The 17,965-nt window shown below is 40.2% G+C and overlaps 1 protein-coding gene across 1 annotated transcript in view; it reads right to left on the bottom strand.

Annotated features, from left to right (window-relative positions):
- The window catches only part of LOC121545915 (copine-9), a 65,067-nt gene that overhangs the window by 37,944 nt on the left and 9,158 nt on the right, over nt 1-17,965 (bottom strand). The window contains exons 2-4 of the mRNA XM_041856833.2: nt 2,170-2,209; nt 1,953-1,955; nt 825-901 (exon numbers count right to left, since the gene is read on the bottom strand). Of these exons, the coding sequence (XP_041712767.2) occupies nt 825-901; nt 1,953-1,955; nt 2,170-2,209 (120 nt within the window). The remainder of the gene's footprint in view (nt 1-824; nt 902-1,952; nt 1,956-2,169; nt 2,210-17,965) is intronic.

The raw sequence follows: 17,965 nt of genomic DNA, 5'->3' as shown, positions 1-17,965 counted from the left end.
AACACGTATAAATAGAGAAATGGATGAAGATGGCCAATGGGATCTTTTATTGTAATAGAGAACATTGGCTCCCATGGTCATGTGTAAAGTCAATGAATGGCCTCTGTTTTAGGAGTCTGTTCCTGAGAAATAAAACATGATCGGTATTTACAAATGTTGTTGATGTGTTGTCGCTCCATACGCCTCCAAATAAGAACATAAATACCTCCACACAAACACACAGACAAAAAGCTAAGTGCACTCAGTCTGCTATTCTGTAATTAACATTTTCCAGCTGATGAACTCATAACATAAATGCAAACAGCACATAATTTTTTTGCGCACAAAATTACGGTATCAAGAAGTTGATTACAAGATGTTAGGATGTCGTGCACCAGAGGTGCTTCGGCAATCTATGCTTTTTCACTAGTCTCTTTCTGAGGCTATAGAGTATGGAATATTGCCATGGGTTTATACCATAATTAAATGTCAACGTTTACAGTTCATCTACAGTGCTGTGCTCCATTTCCAATCTACAGACAGATAGTCCTCCCTCAAGACCGAGCCACATTTGCCATTCACATGGGCCATGACATCCAGCCAGAGAGAGGTACCATTCCCTCATTAAAATGCTAATCAATTTATAACATTTTTGACATGCGTTTTTCTTGTTCAAATAAACCTACCATTAAAATGATAGACTGATCATTTCTTTTTCAGTGGGCAAACGTACAAAATCAGCAGGGGATCAAATACTTTTTTCCCTCACTGTATGGGCCAGTTCTCACTTCATTAGGCCTGTAATGGTGTGATGGATAGTGGGAGAGAGAGTGGGTTAGACTTACGAGAGGCTCTTCTCCAGCCGTCCGCCCGGGGAGCCAATGATCTCCCCCAGAGTGCAGAATGTCTGACCCAGGAAGTCCTAGTGCAGAGAGCCTGGGGTTAGTCATTTGACCCTTCTGACAGCAAGGCAGTTCATTGTAGTACCGTACATACAATGCTTTATCATTCTGAGTAAGAAGTAATACAGCTAAGGCATCACACATGCCAGGTTGAAAGCTAAGTGATCCAAATCAAATCAAATCAAATTGTATCATTCACATACACATATTTAGCAGATGTTATTGCAGGTGTAGCGAAATGCTTGTGTTCTTAGCTCCAACAGTGCAGTAGTATCTAACAATTCACAACAATACACACAAATCTAAAAGTAAAAGAATGGAAATATATAAATATTAGGACGAGCAATGTCAGCTTTTCATTGAATGAAATACAGTAGAATACAGTACATACATATCATATACAAAGTGGCTGAAGACACTGAAAACGCAGCATTTTATTATGGACATACAGTATGTTATCAAAAAGGTTAAAATGATCAAATCTATCAGGTGTATCTTATAAACCCGATACATCTCATTGTCCAAAGTTGTTTTTACCAAACTAACATTTCAAGCTGGGGTTATATCTGCCCACACAACACAGAAAAGCAGATGGGGACATTGAGAAGCACAGACATGGCAAAGCAAATAAAAACACTGGCCCAAGAACAGCAACAGAGATCTCTGACACACTACATTACATACACTACAGTATGAAAAATAAAAAAGGTATGCACTCACTAACTGTAAGTTGCTCTGGATAAGAGCGTCTGCTAAATAACTAAAATGTAAAATGTACATTATGCTGTTTCAAAATGCAACTAGCGTACGGTAGCTTTGGCTTTGACGTCGTCTCTCAAAGTGCTTTACCTGAGTGTTTGATATAATGGGATGGCTTAATGATACTATGGTTGATTGGAACAAAAAAAACACCACAGAGATTGGACAAGTGACAACAGAAGTACAGAAAATCACACCAATCTCACATCATGAATGGCTGTCTCTAAATACAAATAAGGAGACGTTACAAAACACGCCATAATGACTGACATTACAGCTGTAAATGTATTTACTAGGTGCATCAATACTAACCTTCTGCGCTCCCGTATTTTGTTGAGCACAAAGGGAATAGAACACAGTCAGAGGTCAAATATAGAATAGAATATTGTAGACTATTGTATTCATACAAAGACAACAAGCTTCCTTCTGATAATTATAGTTCCTCTGTACTGTCAGTATTGGGCCACGATGGCATGATTAACAATTTAACATTAACAACGTGTTTTATACTGTGAGGGGAGACACTTACAAATTTTGAAATATTTGAACTTCTGGAGTCCACATTGTATCTGCAAGAAACCAAACGTAGTTAGGTATAAATCACTTAAAATGACAAAATATATCAGTGTGAATAGCCAGTGAGCTAGGGAAGTACATCCTTACCTATCAGTTCAGATATTGGATACGTGTCGTCCTGAACTAAATGAGCAAATCAAATGATCTCTAAATTAACCTTAACATTTCACAGGGATGTTTCTGCAGGAAGGAGGGATACACAGTAGAGGGGCTGAGAACATTATCTTTGGCTGTGTCCCAAATGGCACCCTATTCACTTTATAGTGCACTAAACAGGGAATAGAGTGCAATTTGGAATGCAGCCCTTATATCCCAACATGAGAACATCCATTGACTGTTGGACTAGTCAACATCCATTGACTGTCTCTGAATCCTATTCACTGTGGATATGAAGCCAATCCTCCACCTCGGGTTCAGGGCTTCGACGCATTGGTTCAATGGTATAGAACATGATTGAGTCCCATCATTTAGGAGTTATCAGTTTGTCTGTAGCATGACTGTTATGCTGGAGTAGACTGATTGATTATTTGCCCTTTGCTAATTAAAAATGAATATTGACCCTGTTAACACCTGAGACACACTGACTGTTTGTAAGAACTTTGTCACAGCGCAGAACAATTGCACTTGATTATTATTATATATTTTCTTATAATTTATTTGTATTGTTTTTCCATGGCATATAATTGGACATTTAAAATGTATACAATGTCAATACATACCGTATATCCCTTTCCCACCCCCTCCCTATACCCCACCCCACCCACACAAACTATTTGATGTATTTAATTAAGTTTGAAGAATTTGTTTTTACGGTAAAGTTTAAATAATACAGTAAGTATAAACAACAAAGCAGAAATTAAATACAAATAAACAGAAATAACACAACACAAAAAATACATATTACAACATACCCATATTTGTTTATGAATACACAGAAATACACAGTAGCTTTTTTTATTATATCAAATTAGGTTGCTGGGGTTCTCATTTCTATCATATGGAACTGTTACATTCTTTAAAATGGTCAACATAAGGTTTCCAGATTTTGTCAAACATGTCTTCTTTCTGCTTGACTTTATAAAACAAAGAATCTAGTGGAACGTAACTATACTGAACAAAAATATAAACGCAACATGTAAAGTGTTGGTCCCATGTTTCATGAGCTAAAATAAAAGATTACAGACATTTTACATACGCACAAAAAGCTTTTTTCTCTCAAATTTTGTGCACGAATTTGTTTACATCCCTGTTAGTGAGCATTTATCCTATACCAAGACAAACCATCCACATGACAGGTTTGGCATATCAAGAAGCTGATTAAACAGCATAATCATTACACAGGTGCACCTTGTGCTGGGAACAATTAAAGGCCACTCTAAAATGTGCAGTTTTGTCACACAACACAATGCCACAGATGTCTCAAGTTTTGAGGGAGCGTGCAATTGGCACGCCGGCCTCAAAACCGCAGATTACGTGTAACCAAGCCAGCCCTTCCACATCCGGCTTCTTCACCTGCGAGATCGTCTGAGACCAGCCACCCAGACAGCTGATGAAACTCTGGGTTTGCACAACCGAAGAATTTCTGCACAAACAGTCAGAAACCGTCTCAGGGAAGCTCTTCTGCGTGCTCGTCGTCCTTACCAGGACCTGACTGCAGTTCGGCATCGTAACCGACTTCAGTGGGAAATGCTCACCTTTGATGGCCACTGGCATGCTGAAGAAGTGTGGTCTTCACAGATGAATCCTGGTTTCAACTGTACCGGACAGATGGCGTCGTGTGGGTGAGCGGTTTGCTGATGTTAACGTTGTGAACAGAGCGCCCCATGGTGGCAGTGGGGTTATGGTATGGGCAGTCATAAGCTACGGACAACGACCACAATTGCATTTTATCAATGGCAATTTGAATGCACAGAGATACCGTGACGAGATCCTGAGGCCCATTGTCATGCCATTCTTACACCGCCATCACCTCATGTTTCAGCATGATAATGCACAGCCCCATGTCGCAAGGATCTGTACACAATTCCTGGAAGCTGAACATGTCCCAGTTCTTCCATGGCCTGCATAATCACCAGACATGTCACCCATTGAGCATGTTTGGAATGCTCTGGATCAACATGTATGACAGCGTGTTCCAGTTTCCGCCAATATCCAGCAACTTCGCACAACCATTGAAGAATAGTGGGACAACATTCCACAGGCCACAATCAACAGCCTGATCAACTCTATGTGAAGGAGATGTGTCACGCTGCATGAGGCAAATGGTGGTCAAACTAGAAACTGACTGGTTTTCTGATCCAGGCCCCTACTTTTTTAGGTATCTGTGATGAAAATATACATCTCTGTATTCCCAGTCATGTGAAATCCATAGATTAGGGCCTAAGGAATTTATTTCAATTGACTGATTTCCTTATGAACTATAACTCAGTAAAATCTTTGAAATTGTGTCATGTTGCGTTTATATATTTTTTCACTGTACATAGTTCAGCCCTCCAGTTCATTATTGAAGGTGAGTGTGATGCTTTCCAAATGATAGCTATAAATTTTTTGCAGCAATAAGATCTAGCTTACAAAACCTTCTTTGATATATATTTTCCAACAAACATGATTGTGGAGATGGATGGATATAAATTCCAACACAATGATATAATGGCACAGACATTATCCCAAAATGGTGTCAGTTTGTCACAGGACCACAGCATATATAACAGGGTTCCTCTGTGCTTTCTGCATCTCCAACAGAGATGTGACATTTCTGGGTGCATTACATGCATTCTGGCAGGAGTGTAGTAAATCATATGGATTATCTTGAATTGCAATAATTCATGTCTAAAGTTGTAGAAGCAGGTATGAACATTTTCACATACTATATCTGTGACCAATAGTTCTCATCAATTTCTTCGTTCAGATCTGTTTCCATTTTTTCCTCATAGGTTCTGAGCTATCAGGTAGAGATTCAATCAACCCTTGATATAACTTGGCAATCAACTTCTCTGGCATAGCAGCTTTAGGTTCATCCAGATTATGTTGAAGCGATTGAATACGATTTCTTAGTTGTAAGAACTTAAAGAAATTGGCCTTGGATAACCCACATTTTTCTCGTATTTGATTGAATGACAGTAGGGAGCCATCATAGTGCATATGCTCAAAATTCATGATGCCACTTTGGAACCAGGACTTAAAGGTGTTGTCATTAAATGCTGGCGGTAATGTGGGGTTGTTCCAAATAGGGGTGCCTGGCGATATGGGTTCGTTCCATTTCATGAATTTATGTACATTTTCTCAAATACGAATGGAATTGACAATCATTGGATTATCAGTTTTTTTCTTTAAAGCCTTGGACCCAAAGTAGAGAGTACATTTTAAATCATAGGGTATTACATGTATGGCTTCAATACTCCTCCAAGCACAATGATAGTCTGCTGTCCCTTGTTTAAGTGAACACAGTTGTGCGGCCCAGTAATGCATTTCCATATGAGGTAGTGCAACACCTCCAGCTCTATAAAGTAGGTGTAAAATATTAAATTTGACTCTTGAGGTCTTTCCATTCCAAATGAAGTTGGAGAGTAGGCCATTTATTTTCTTAAAGAAGTTGGATGGAATTGAAACTGGTAAGGCTTGGAATAAATACATCAATCTTGGTAATTGTTCATTATGTTGACCCTACCTAACATAGAAATCTACTTTCCAAGCTTGAAAAGTCATAATTCGTTTTAGTGTTCTCCCAATTCACTTTGAATCCTGATACAGCACCATGTGGCCAACATTGGCAAAATAAATGACAGAGAAAGTTCTGGTTCAGATAAATACAGTAAAATGTAATCTGCATAAAATGATATCACATGTTGTTCTCCACCAATCTCTATTCCCCAGATTGAGCCATGAGTTCTGATGATTGATGCCAGGAGTTCCGTGGATAAAGCAAATAAATAACTAGACAGGGGGCATCCTTGTCTTGTCCCTCCTGTTAATTATTTATGCATAGTCACTTTAACTCTACCCACATGTACATATTACTTCAACTACCTCAACTAGCCGGTGCCCCCGCACATTGACTCTGCACCGGTACCCCCCTGTATATATAGCCTCCCTACTGTTATTTTATTTTGCTTCTGCTCTTTTTTTCTCAACACTTTTTTTTGTTGTTGTTTATTTTTACTTTTCTTGTTAAATAGAAATGCACTGTTGGTTAAGGGCTGTAAGTAAGCATTTCACTGTAATGTCTGCACCTGTTGTATTCGGCGCATGTGGCCAATAAAATTTGATTTGATTTGATTTGATAACTTAAATGGATCTGAGATTTGTCAATTTGTTCTTATATCTGATTTGGGGGATTTATTACAAAAACTAAATCCAGGAAATAAATACCAGACCAAAATGAAACTTTTTTACGACAGCCACCAAATATGGCCATTCCACTCTATCGAACACTTTTTCAGCATCTAATGAAACTGCTACTTTTGGAACGTTTAAGTTCCCGGTATGATGGATTATATTGAAAAATTGGCAGAGATTGTCTGAACCCGGTTTGATCTGAGTGAATCAACTTTTGTTTTACCATTTCTATGCGAAAGCCAATACCTTTAGCAATGATTTTGTAATCCACATCCAAAAGTGATACTGGGCGGAAGGAACCACATGACAATGGATCCTTATCTCGCTTTTTAAGTAGGGTGATTGTAGCCAAACAGTGATTGGGAAAGTTCATTTTCCTCTAGAGCTGATGTGAGCATAAGTCCCATAGGCTTTAGTAATTATAGTTTATAGTGTCTATAAAATTCCACTGGGAATCCACCAATACCAGGAGATTTCCTATTTTGTAGATTATTGATGACCTCCACCAGTTTATCTAGGGAAATGTTTATATCCATATTAATTTTCTCTGGTTCACTTATAATTGGTAAATTGGCCTTATTAAGGAAATCTTTCTTTGAACTTTTGATATCGGTTTGATACAGTTCATGATAAAAAATATAAAAGACTGAGTTAATTTCAGAAGGATCCATTGTCAAGCCACCATCTGAGGCTTTAATGTTGTGGATGGTACATTCCTCTTTCTAGTTCTTAATTTGCCAAGCAAGCATTTCCCCACACTTTCAACTTGCTCATCATAGTGTTGTTTGGATTTCAGGGCAGCAATCTCTGCAGAATGGGTGTTTATTGTGCTATATTCAAGCTTCAAAGTTTTCAACTGTTTCTATCTAAGCTGTGTTTTCTTTCTAAGTTGTAGATTTTCTGTTCTAGTATTTCTAATTCTTTATTGGTCTTATTTTTCTTATGAGAAGAGTAAGACATGATACAACCTCTCATATAAGCTTCAAGAGCTTCCCAGACAACAGTTGGGCATACTTCATTGTCTACATTTATTTCCAAAAACATGTCTATCTGTGTGTTGAGATATGAGGTAAACTCTTTATCTCCAAGTAACATTGTGTTCATTCGCCATGTCTTTGTTATTGACATAGGAGGATTGATCTTAAACATGAAGGACATTGGGCTATGGTCTGTAATTATTCTAGGAAGGTATTCACATTCAGAGACACAGTCAGTTAAAGGAAAGTTTACAATAAAAAAGTCAATTCTTGAATATAAGTTGTGGACATGAGAGTAATAGGAGTATTCTCTTTCAGTTGGATGTTTATATCTCAACAGTTCACATAGACCCATCTCTTTGATGTTATGGTTTAATACCATTGACATATTAGGAAGAGGATATACACTGCTCAAAAAAATAAAGGGAACACTTAAACAACACAATGTAACTCCAAGTCAATCACACTTCTGTGAAATCAAACTGTCCACTTAGGAAGCAACCCTGATTGACAATACATTTCACATGCTGTTGTGCAAATGGAATAGACAACAGGTGGAAATTATAGGCAATTAGCAAGACACCCCCCAATAAAGGACTGGTTTTGCAGGTGGTGACCACAGACCACTTCTCAGTTCCTATGCTTCCTGGCTGATGTTTTGGTCACTTTTGAATGCTGGCGGTGCTTTCACTCTAGTGGTAGCATGAGACGGAGTCTACAACCCACACAAGTGGCTCAGGTAGTGCAGCTCATTCAGGATGGCACATCAATGCGAGCTGTGGCAAGAAGGTTTGCTGTGTCTGTCAGCGTAGTGTCCAGAGCATGGAGGCGCTACCAGGAGACAGGCCAGTACATCAGGAGACGTGGAGGAGGCCGTAGGAGGGCAACAACCCAGCAGCAGGACTGCTACCTCCGCCTTTGTGCAAGGAGGAGCAGGAGGAGCACTGCCAGAGCCCTGCAAAATGACCTCCAGCGGCCACAAATGTGCATGTGTCTGCTCAAACGGTCAGAAACAGACTCCATGAGGGTGGTATGAGGGCCCGACGTCCACAGGTGGGGGCTGTGCTTACAGCCCAACACCGTGCAGGACATTTGGCATTTGCCAGAGAACACCAAGATTGGCAAATTCGCCACTGGCGCCCTGTGCTCTTCACAGATGAAAGCAGGTTCACACTGAGCGCATGTGACAGACGTGACAGAGTCTGGAGACGCCGTGGAGAACGTTCTGCTGCCTGCAACATCCTCCAGCATGACCGGTTTGGCGGTGGGTCAGTCATGGTGTGGGGTGGCATTTCTTTGGAGGGCCGCATAGCCCTCCATGTGCTCGCCAGAGGTAGCCTGACTGCCATTAGGTACCGAGATGAGATCCTCAGACTCCTTGTGAGACCATATGCTGGTGCGGTTGGCCCTGGGTTCCTCCTAATGCAAGACAATGCTAGACCTCATGTGGCTGGAGTGTGTCAGCAGTTCCTGCAAGAGGAAGGCATTGATGCTATGGACTGGCCCGCCTGCTTCCCCAGACCTGAATCAATTGAGCACATCTGGGACATCATGTCTCGCTCCATCCACCAACGCCACGTTGCACCACAGACTGTCCAGGAGTTGGCGGATGCTTTAGTCCAGGTCTGGGAGGAGATCCCTCAGGAGACCATCCGCCACCTCATCAGGAGCATGCCCAGGCGTTGTAGGGAGGTCATACAGGCACGTGGAGGCCACACACACTACTGAGCCTCATTTTGACTTGTTTTAAGGACATTACATCAAAGTTGGATCAGCCTGTAGTGTGGTTTTCCACTTTAATTTTGAGGGTGACTCCAAATCCAGACCTCCATGGGTTGATACATTTGATTTCCATTGATAATTTTTGTGTGATTTTGTTGTCAGCACATTTATCTATGTAAAGAAAAAAGTATTTAATTAGATTATTTTATTCATTCAGATCTAGGATGTGTTATTATAGTGTTCCCTTTATTTTTTTGAGCAGTGTAGTTTAGCTGATGACTTGTCTAGTGTTGCATCCAGCACACAGTTAAAGTCACAACCCCATATAATATGAATGTTACATTGAGATAGTTTTAATATTCACTGAGTATACCAAACATTAGGAACACCTTCCTAATATTGAGTTGCACCCCCCGAAAGCATTCCACGAGGATGCTGGCCCATGTTGACTCCAATGCTTCCCACAGTTGTGTCAAGTTGGCTGGAAGTCCTTTGAGTTGTGGACCATTCTTGATACACACGGGAAACTTTTGAGCGTGAAAAACCCAGCAGTGTTGCAGTTCTTGACACAAACCGGTGCACCTGGCACCTACTACCACACGCCGTTCAAAGGCACTTACATGTTTTGTCTTGCTCGTTCACCCTCTGAATGGCACACATACACAATCCATGTTTCAATTGTCTCAAGGCTTAAACATCCTTCTTTATCCTGTCTCCTCCCTTTTATCTAACCTGATTGAAGTGGATTTAACAAGTGACATCAATAAGGGATCATAGCTTTTACCTGTATTCACTTGGTCAGTCTATGTCATGGAAAGAGCAGGTGTTCTTAATGTTTTGTATATTCAAATAAATTTTTATTTGTCACATGCGCTGAATACAAGAGGTGCAGACCTTACAGTGAAATGCTTACTTACAGTGTAAGGTCGTTAATGAACTTTGGTTTGTCTTCATTTGGGAAATAGCAATTCAGTAAAGTGACTTTTTCTTGTGCCAGGTTTCCTTTTACAATTAAAGGTAAACTTTCTATTGGTGATAGGTAGTGTTGCATTATATACCGAAACTTCTGTACTTTTTCGATACTAGAACATGAAAAACGGTTCGGTACTAGAATTTTTGTTACTTTCAATACTTCTGTCAAATGTGTCTCACGGATCAAGCTTGTCTATCAGTGCAGCCGACCCCTTATTATAGCGCGCATCGCGCCTGCTCCACTTACTCATTGCTAGCCTGCACTGGGAGTCTGGGCTGCATCATGTTAGCGCCCCACTCATGCTGCACAGAAGTTAACACACTGTTAATTACTGTCTGCAAAACAATGTCCTGGCTATAACACTTTACAATGGAAAAAGATATGGGTAGCTTCCAGCTTTGTAGGCTAACTTTCCTTGCTAGCTGACAGCTAAAGCTAACATTAATTCACTACCCTAGTACTTTACTTATGATAACCATAATGCAAACCATAATGCAAAATCTGTTGATTTCAAAGCTGATTGCCACCAAAACCTTTATTCATTCACTTATTCAGTCTCTCTCACATCTCTCCCAAGGAAAAGGCTATAAGGACACGCATGATGCCCAAAACGATATTTCATTTCAGAATTTATCAAAATTAGGTTACGGTTAGGGTAAGGGTTAGGGTCAAGTTTAAGGGTTTGGTTAAGGTTAGGGTTAAGGTAAGGGTCCGTTTTAGGTTTTTGCTAGTCAGCTGTGTACTTATAGTCTTTCCCCTCTCCCAAAGATTATGGTGAATAAAGTCATTACTGGTGAAAGAGACATCACACATTTTTAAAAAAAAAATAAGCTACTTCTATGCAAATGTTGTTGATGAGTACAATAAAATAACTCCCAAATGGAAGGGAAACAGATTGTTTGTCATCTGTAGCCCAATGTAATGAGAGGTCCCCTGTAGCTCAGTTTGTAGATTATGGCGCTTGCAACGCCAGGGTTGTGGGTTTGTTTCCCACGGGGGCCAGTATGAAAATGTATGCTCTCACTAAACTGTAAGTCGCTCTGGATAAGAGTGTCTGCTAAATGACTAAAATGTAAAAATGAAATAAACCAGAACAAGCTCAATAACCCAACACAATCCTATTGCATATGCATTCACCTGTATTTTGGATAGGCCTAAAATATTTATTCAGTTTATCAATAGAGATTTACCATTCAAATAGATGTAGTTTATGTTGGTAAAAACAATGTCAAATGGATTGTTTGATTATATCATTAATTAATTAATGCATACATGGCTGTCTGAAAAATGTTGAGGTAAAAAAAATCAAAATGTAATGATATTGAACTAAAAAAAAACAACAACGATTGAACAGAGCAGTAGCTGAGTTTATCTGTCTGGATCAAGTGCCATTCTGTAGCTTTGACCAATATGCCTTCTTTTTTTGCTGTGGTATCGTTTTGGTATCATTTTGGTATCGAGTATCGTGATGGTATCGAGTATTTTGATATACTAAACCTGGTATCGAAGTCAACATTCTGGTATCGTGACAGCACTAGTGATAGGGGAGTTTCTTGTAAATAACAGATGTTGGCGTTATTCTTTTTCAAAAAAGAAAATACCTTAATTATTTTGGCTGGCTGCACAATACCATTTACATTCTATGTCACACATGTTAATGTATTTATATCTTAATGGTTATCCACAACACGTGATATTGGGATTGGTCTTTAGTAGGGCTGTCAAACCATTAATCGCATGATTTTCTGTAGTTAATCGCATTTCATCATAATTTTTTTTTTTGCTAGAATTTGGCCCTAAAGAAAGATTTTTCCATTTGAAGTTTAACACTTCTGCGCACACACGCACACACACACACACACACACACACACACACACACACACACACACGCACACGCACACGCATTCACGCTTCAGGCATTCTAAATCAGGGGTCTCCAACCTTTTCTAGCATGAGAGCTACTTTTAAAAAATGAAACATGACGCGAGCTACTCATTTTTTTCTACTTTTCAAATAGACACATTCTTCTCCTCTCCCCTACAACTCTTCCCCGGGTCTTTAGTGTACAAGAGAAAGTAGTGCACTATGTTTTCTGTCAATACACCTGGTAAACTAATGGTTATTAAAAAACTCTAAGTGGGGCCTTATAAAAGCAGAGATTTTTTCTCCCAAATTATGTTTAATATTTTCCCAAATTAGGTTTTTTCAGTTTTATTTTTCCAGGTTTTAGAAAGAAAAAAAAATGTCACACTCAAAATTACAATTGTTCATAGAGAAACAATGAAATTGGATGTTCTGAGTCCATGTCAATGCTTAAATCACATCAGAATACTTTGTTTTTGGTCTGGAAGAAAACTAACACATTTTGTTTTTTGAGTGTAATCCCCCTTAATTGCATATCTAGCGAGTGAGTAATGTGCCGTCTAATGTGCCGGTCTAGCGATGGTTCTGTACTGCTGCTACTCATTTCAAGTTTGCAAATAACATATTATATACTTCTGCCAGGTAAGCCTACTTTGCAGTTAACATTTCATTGACAAGGTTTTGGGGAAAGTATTTCTGTTAACCCACAAGACGGTTATCACATCAACTGGCTACACATTGAGTGATAGACAAACGCGCGCACCACACAGACAGACAGGGTCAATATTGCTGGAAATTGTTTGGCAGATATTATGTTAGGTTTGGCTTTTTAAGCAAATAGTGGCTTACCAGGGGTGGGATAATGTCAATGTCTAGTTGATTAGATAGTAGCTGGGAGCTTGTGGTGTCTGGTACTTGTGATATTTGTTTATGACAGTTTGCAGTAGAATACATGAAAATTGCATGTACTTTCAGAGTTGTTTGGCGAGCTACTCATAGATGGGCTGTGAGCTACTGGTAGCTCGTGATCGACCTGTTGGAGACCCCTGTTCTAAATGATGTTCCTCCAATTTCTGGTTGGAGGGTTGACTGTAGGAAAAAAATAACTGCCTCGACAGTGCATTCAGAAAGTATTCACACCCCTTGACCTTTTCCACATTTTGTTGTGTTACAAATTGGGATTAAAATGGATTTGTCTTTTTTTATTTTTTTTAAACTACAGATTATTTTTTTTATTTTTTTAAGATGAATGAAAAATACAACACTATTATATCTTGATTAGATGAGTATTCAACCCCCTGAGTCAATACATGTTCAAATCACCTTTTTGCTTAAGTCTCTAAGAGCTTTACAAACCTGGATTGTACAATATTTGCAATATATATATATTTTTTTACTTTTCAAGCTCTGTCAAGTTTGTTGTTGATCCTTGCTAGACAGTCAAGTCGTGCCATAGACTTTTCAAGCCAATTTAAGTCAAAAATGTAACTAGGCCACTCAGGAACATTCAATGTAGTCTTGGTAAGCAACTCCAGTGTATATTTAGCATTGGGTTTTAGGTTATTTTCCTGCTGAAAGGTGAATTTGTCTCCCAGTGTCTGTTGGAAAGCAGACTGAACCAGGTTTTCCTCAAGGATTTCGCCTGTGCTTAGCTCCATTCCGTTTCTTTTTTAATCCTGAAAAACTCCCCAGTCCTTGCCAATGACGAGCATATTCATAACATGATGCAGCTACCACCATGCTTGAAAATATTAAGAGTGGTGCTTAGTGATGAATTTGCCACAAATATAATGCTTTGTATTCAGGACAAAAAGTTAATGTCTTTGCCACATTTTTTGCAGTATTACTTTAGTGTCTTATTGCAAACAGGATGCATGTTTTGGAGAAAAAAAAATTCTCTACAGGCTTCCTTCTTTTTACTCTGTCATTTAGGTTAGTATTGTGGAGTAACTACAATGTTGTTGATCCAACCTCAGTTTTCTCCTATCACAGCCATTAAACTCTAGTCCTCCTCTGTTCCTCTGGTGATGTAGAGGCTAACCCAGGCCCTGCAGCCCTCAGTATCACTCCTACTCCCCAGGCGCTATCATTTGATGACTTCTGTAATCGCAAAAGTCTTGGTTTCTTGGTTTCTTGCACATAAATATCAGAAGTCTACTTCCTAAGTTTGAGTTATTCACTGCGTTAGCACACTCTGCCAACCCTGATGTTCTAGCAGTGTCTGAATCCTGGCTCAGGAAGGCCACCAAAAATTCTGAAATTTCCATCCCCAACTATAACATTTTCCGTCTAGATAGAACTGCCAAAGGGGGTGAAGTTGCAATCTACTGTAGAGATAGCCTGCAGAGCTCTATCATACTATCCAGGTCTGTGCCCAAACAGTTTGAGCTTCTACTTCTAAAAATCCACCTTTCCAGAAATAAGTCTCTCACTGTTGCCGCTTGCTACAGACCCCCTCAGCCCCCAGCTGTGCCCTGGACACCATATGTGAATTGATTGCCCCCATTTATCCTCAGAGTTTGTACTGCTTGGTGACCTAAATTGGGATATGCTTAATACCCCAGCCATCCTACAATCCAAGCTAGATGCCCTCAACCTCACGCAAATTATCAACGAACCTACCAGGTACAACCCTAAATCCGTAAACATGGGTACCCTCATAGATATCATCCTGACTAACATACCCTCTAAATACACCTCAGCTGTCTTCAACCAGGATCTCAGCGATCACTGCCTTATTGCCTGCGTCCGTAACGGGTCCGCGGTCAAACGACCACCCCCTCATCACTGTCAAACGCTCCCTAAAACACTTTAGCGAGGAGGCCTTCCTAATTGACCTGGCCCAGGTATCCTGGATGGATATAGATCTCATTCCGTCAGTAGAGGATGCCTGGTTGTTCCTTAAAAGTAATTTCCTCTCAATCTTAAATAAACATGCCCCATTCAAAAATACAGAACTAAGAACCGATATAGCCCCTGGTTCTCCTCAGACTTGACTGCCCTTGACCAGCACAAAAACATCATGTGGCGTACAGCATTAGCATCAAATAGCCCCCGCGATATGCAACTTTTCAGGGAAGTTAGGAACCAATATACACAAGCAGTCAGGAAAGCAAAGGCCAACTTTTTCAAACAGAAATTTGCATCCTGTAGCACTAACTCCAAAAAGTTTTGGGACACTGTAAAGTCCATGGAGAATAAGAGCACTTCCTCCCAGCTGCCCACTGCACTGAGGCTAGGAAACACTATCACCACCGATAAATCTACAATAATCGAGAATTTCAACAAGCATTTTGCTACAGCTGGCCATGCTTTCCATCTGGCTACCACTAACCCGGCCACCAACTCTGCACCCTCTGCTGCAACTTGCCCATGCCCCCCCGCTTCTCCTTCACACAAATTCAGACAGCTGATGTTTTGAAAGCGCTGCAAAATCTGGACCCCTACAAATCAGCTGGGCTAGACAATCTGGACCCTTTCTTTCTAAAACTAGCCGCCGAAATTGTCGCTACCCCTATTACTAGTCTGTTCAACCTCTCTTTCATAACGTCTGAGATCCCCAGAGATTGGAAAGCTGCCGCGGTCATCCCCCTCTTCAAAGGGGGTGACACTCTAGATCCAAATTGCTACAGATAGCTGTCTAGCTACGTCAGTACAGGGCTAAATTACAGAGGCCGGCCTTAGCTACGCTAACTTGTTATGTTAGCTAGCTACAGTAGCTAACTAAATTAGGTAGCTAGAGTAATGTCAACAATCTAGCTTGATTTATATTCGTTTGCTAATATCTGATCAGACACATTCAGCATGCTATAATGTAACATAAATCAAGTGTATTATTTTGCCATTGACTCGAAAAGCAGAGGTTGTGAAATATGAACACGAGACTCACATCCTTTTGAAAATATAGATTGCTATTATTTTCTGTGCATATCATGAAAGAAGTCCCAATTTAACACCCTACGCCTGTTCCCTATTAGGTGTAGAATACGCCCAGGAGTAGCTCATAGAAAGGCTTACTCCCAGGTGGTGCAACACGTAGAGTTATGACCCACTTACGACCATTTTGCAAAACAATACGAATATAGAAACATGAAGCTGATGTGAAAACATTCCATTCAATAGGGTGAATTAGTGTCACAATATTGATGCATAGAGATAAGCATCACGTACGTGAATCATAAGGTAATGCATTGCATTCAATGGGGGGAAGATTGGTGTCACAATATTGATGCCTAGAGATAAGGGTCAGATACATGATGCCTAAGTGAATACATTGCATTCAATAAGATTGACGCATAGGTATGCATCAAGTCGTTGACACATAAGTCAATTGCATTCATGTCTGTCGGTTTTCTCTCACTCTCTCTATTCCCCTTTCCCTCTCTCCTCTCTCTCTTTCTGTCTCCCTCCCTCCCTCCTCTCTACCTCTCTTTTCCTCCCTCTGTCTCTCTCTCTCTACCTCCTCTTTATCCTCTCCTTCTCTTCTCCCTCTCTCTTCTTTCACCCCCTCCACCCTCTCCCCCCTCTCTCTCACTCCTTCTCTCTCTCTCTTAGGGAGAGAGAGAGAGAGAGAGAGAGAGAGAGAGAGAGAGAGAGAGAGAGAGAGAGAGAGAGAGAGAGACGCAAAGCGAGGGAGAGAGAAGGAGGGAGGGAGCAATAGAGAGAGAGGGATTAGAGAATAGCGAGAGAGCACGAGAGAGAGACAGAGAGAGAGAGAGAGAGAGAGAGAGAGAGAGAGAGAGAGAGAGAGAGAGAGAGAGAGAGAGAGAGAGAGAGAGAGAGAGAAAACCAACAGACATTAATGCAATTGACTTATGTGTCAACTACTTGATCCATATCTTTGCATCAATCTCATTGAATGCAATGTATTCACTTTCGCGTCATGTCTCTGATGCTTATCTCTTGGCATCAATATTGTGACACTAATCTTCCCCCCGTTGAATGCAATGTATTAACTTAAGCATCATGTCTGTGAAGCTTATCTCTAGGCATCAATATTGGGACACTAATCTTTCCCCCATTGAATGCAATGCATTCACATAGGCATCATGTATCTAGAAGTGTATATTTTTGCAAAAACGTACCAGATTGATGCTTTTCAATTATATACTGTAATGTTGTATTTGATCATGTTCAATTATATCTGCTAATTTCATATCTGATGTAACCCCTTTAAAAATATATATATAATGATACTTACATTTACATTACATTTGAGTCATTTAGCAGACGCTCTTATCCAGAGCGACTTACAGTTAGTGAGTGCATACATTATTTTAGGCAATCGAACCCACAACCCTGGCGTTGCAAACGCCATGCTCTACCAACTGAGCTACATCCCTGCCGGCCATTCCCTCCCCTACCCTGGACGACGCTGGGCCAATTGTGCGCCGCCCCATGGGTCTCCCTCTAGGCTAGAAGCTAAAATAAACCTTTAATTTATACATAGGACCAATTTATGATGATCTGTTTCAAGCATTTTCTTTGCTTCCTTGTTATTCTTTCAGATCACAGTGTAGCCATGTCCCTCAGTCCCTTGTCATTCATCCCCTTATAAGATTGAGGGAGCCACCATAACGGGCTGGCCAAACATAGATCCAGCTCAAGCCTTTTCATTTATTACATTGATTACATGCTGTCATTACATTCACTTGGATTTTCTGGTAAGCCACCCCACCTCTTATTCCAGATCTAGATAAAGATCACGTAGGTGCCGTTCTAGGTTGAACGTAGTCAACGATATACAGTAGGCTTTGTTGTTTTATTTTATTTTATTGAACAGCGTCTAAACTGTGTGGCTGTGTGAGACCTAAATCTTGCATCTCGCTCATCTCAATATCTGCGTTGCTGCTTGTGGCAGAATTATACAACTGCATAA

The sequence above is a fragment of the Coregonus clupeaformis genome, chromosome 30 (genome assembly GCF_020615455.1).
Source record: "Coregonus clupeaformis isolate EN_2021a chromosome 30, ASM2061545v1, whole genome shotgun sequence".
Classification (NCBI taxonomy): Eukaryota; Metazoa; Chordata; class Actinopteri; order Salmoniformes; family Salmonidae; genus Coregonus; species Coregonus clupeaformis.
The sequence above is the reverse complement of the archived record's forward strand: the minus strand, read 5'-3'. Positions and strand labels throughout refer to the sequence as shown.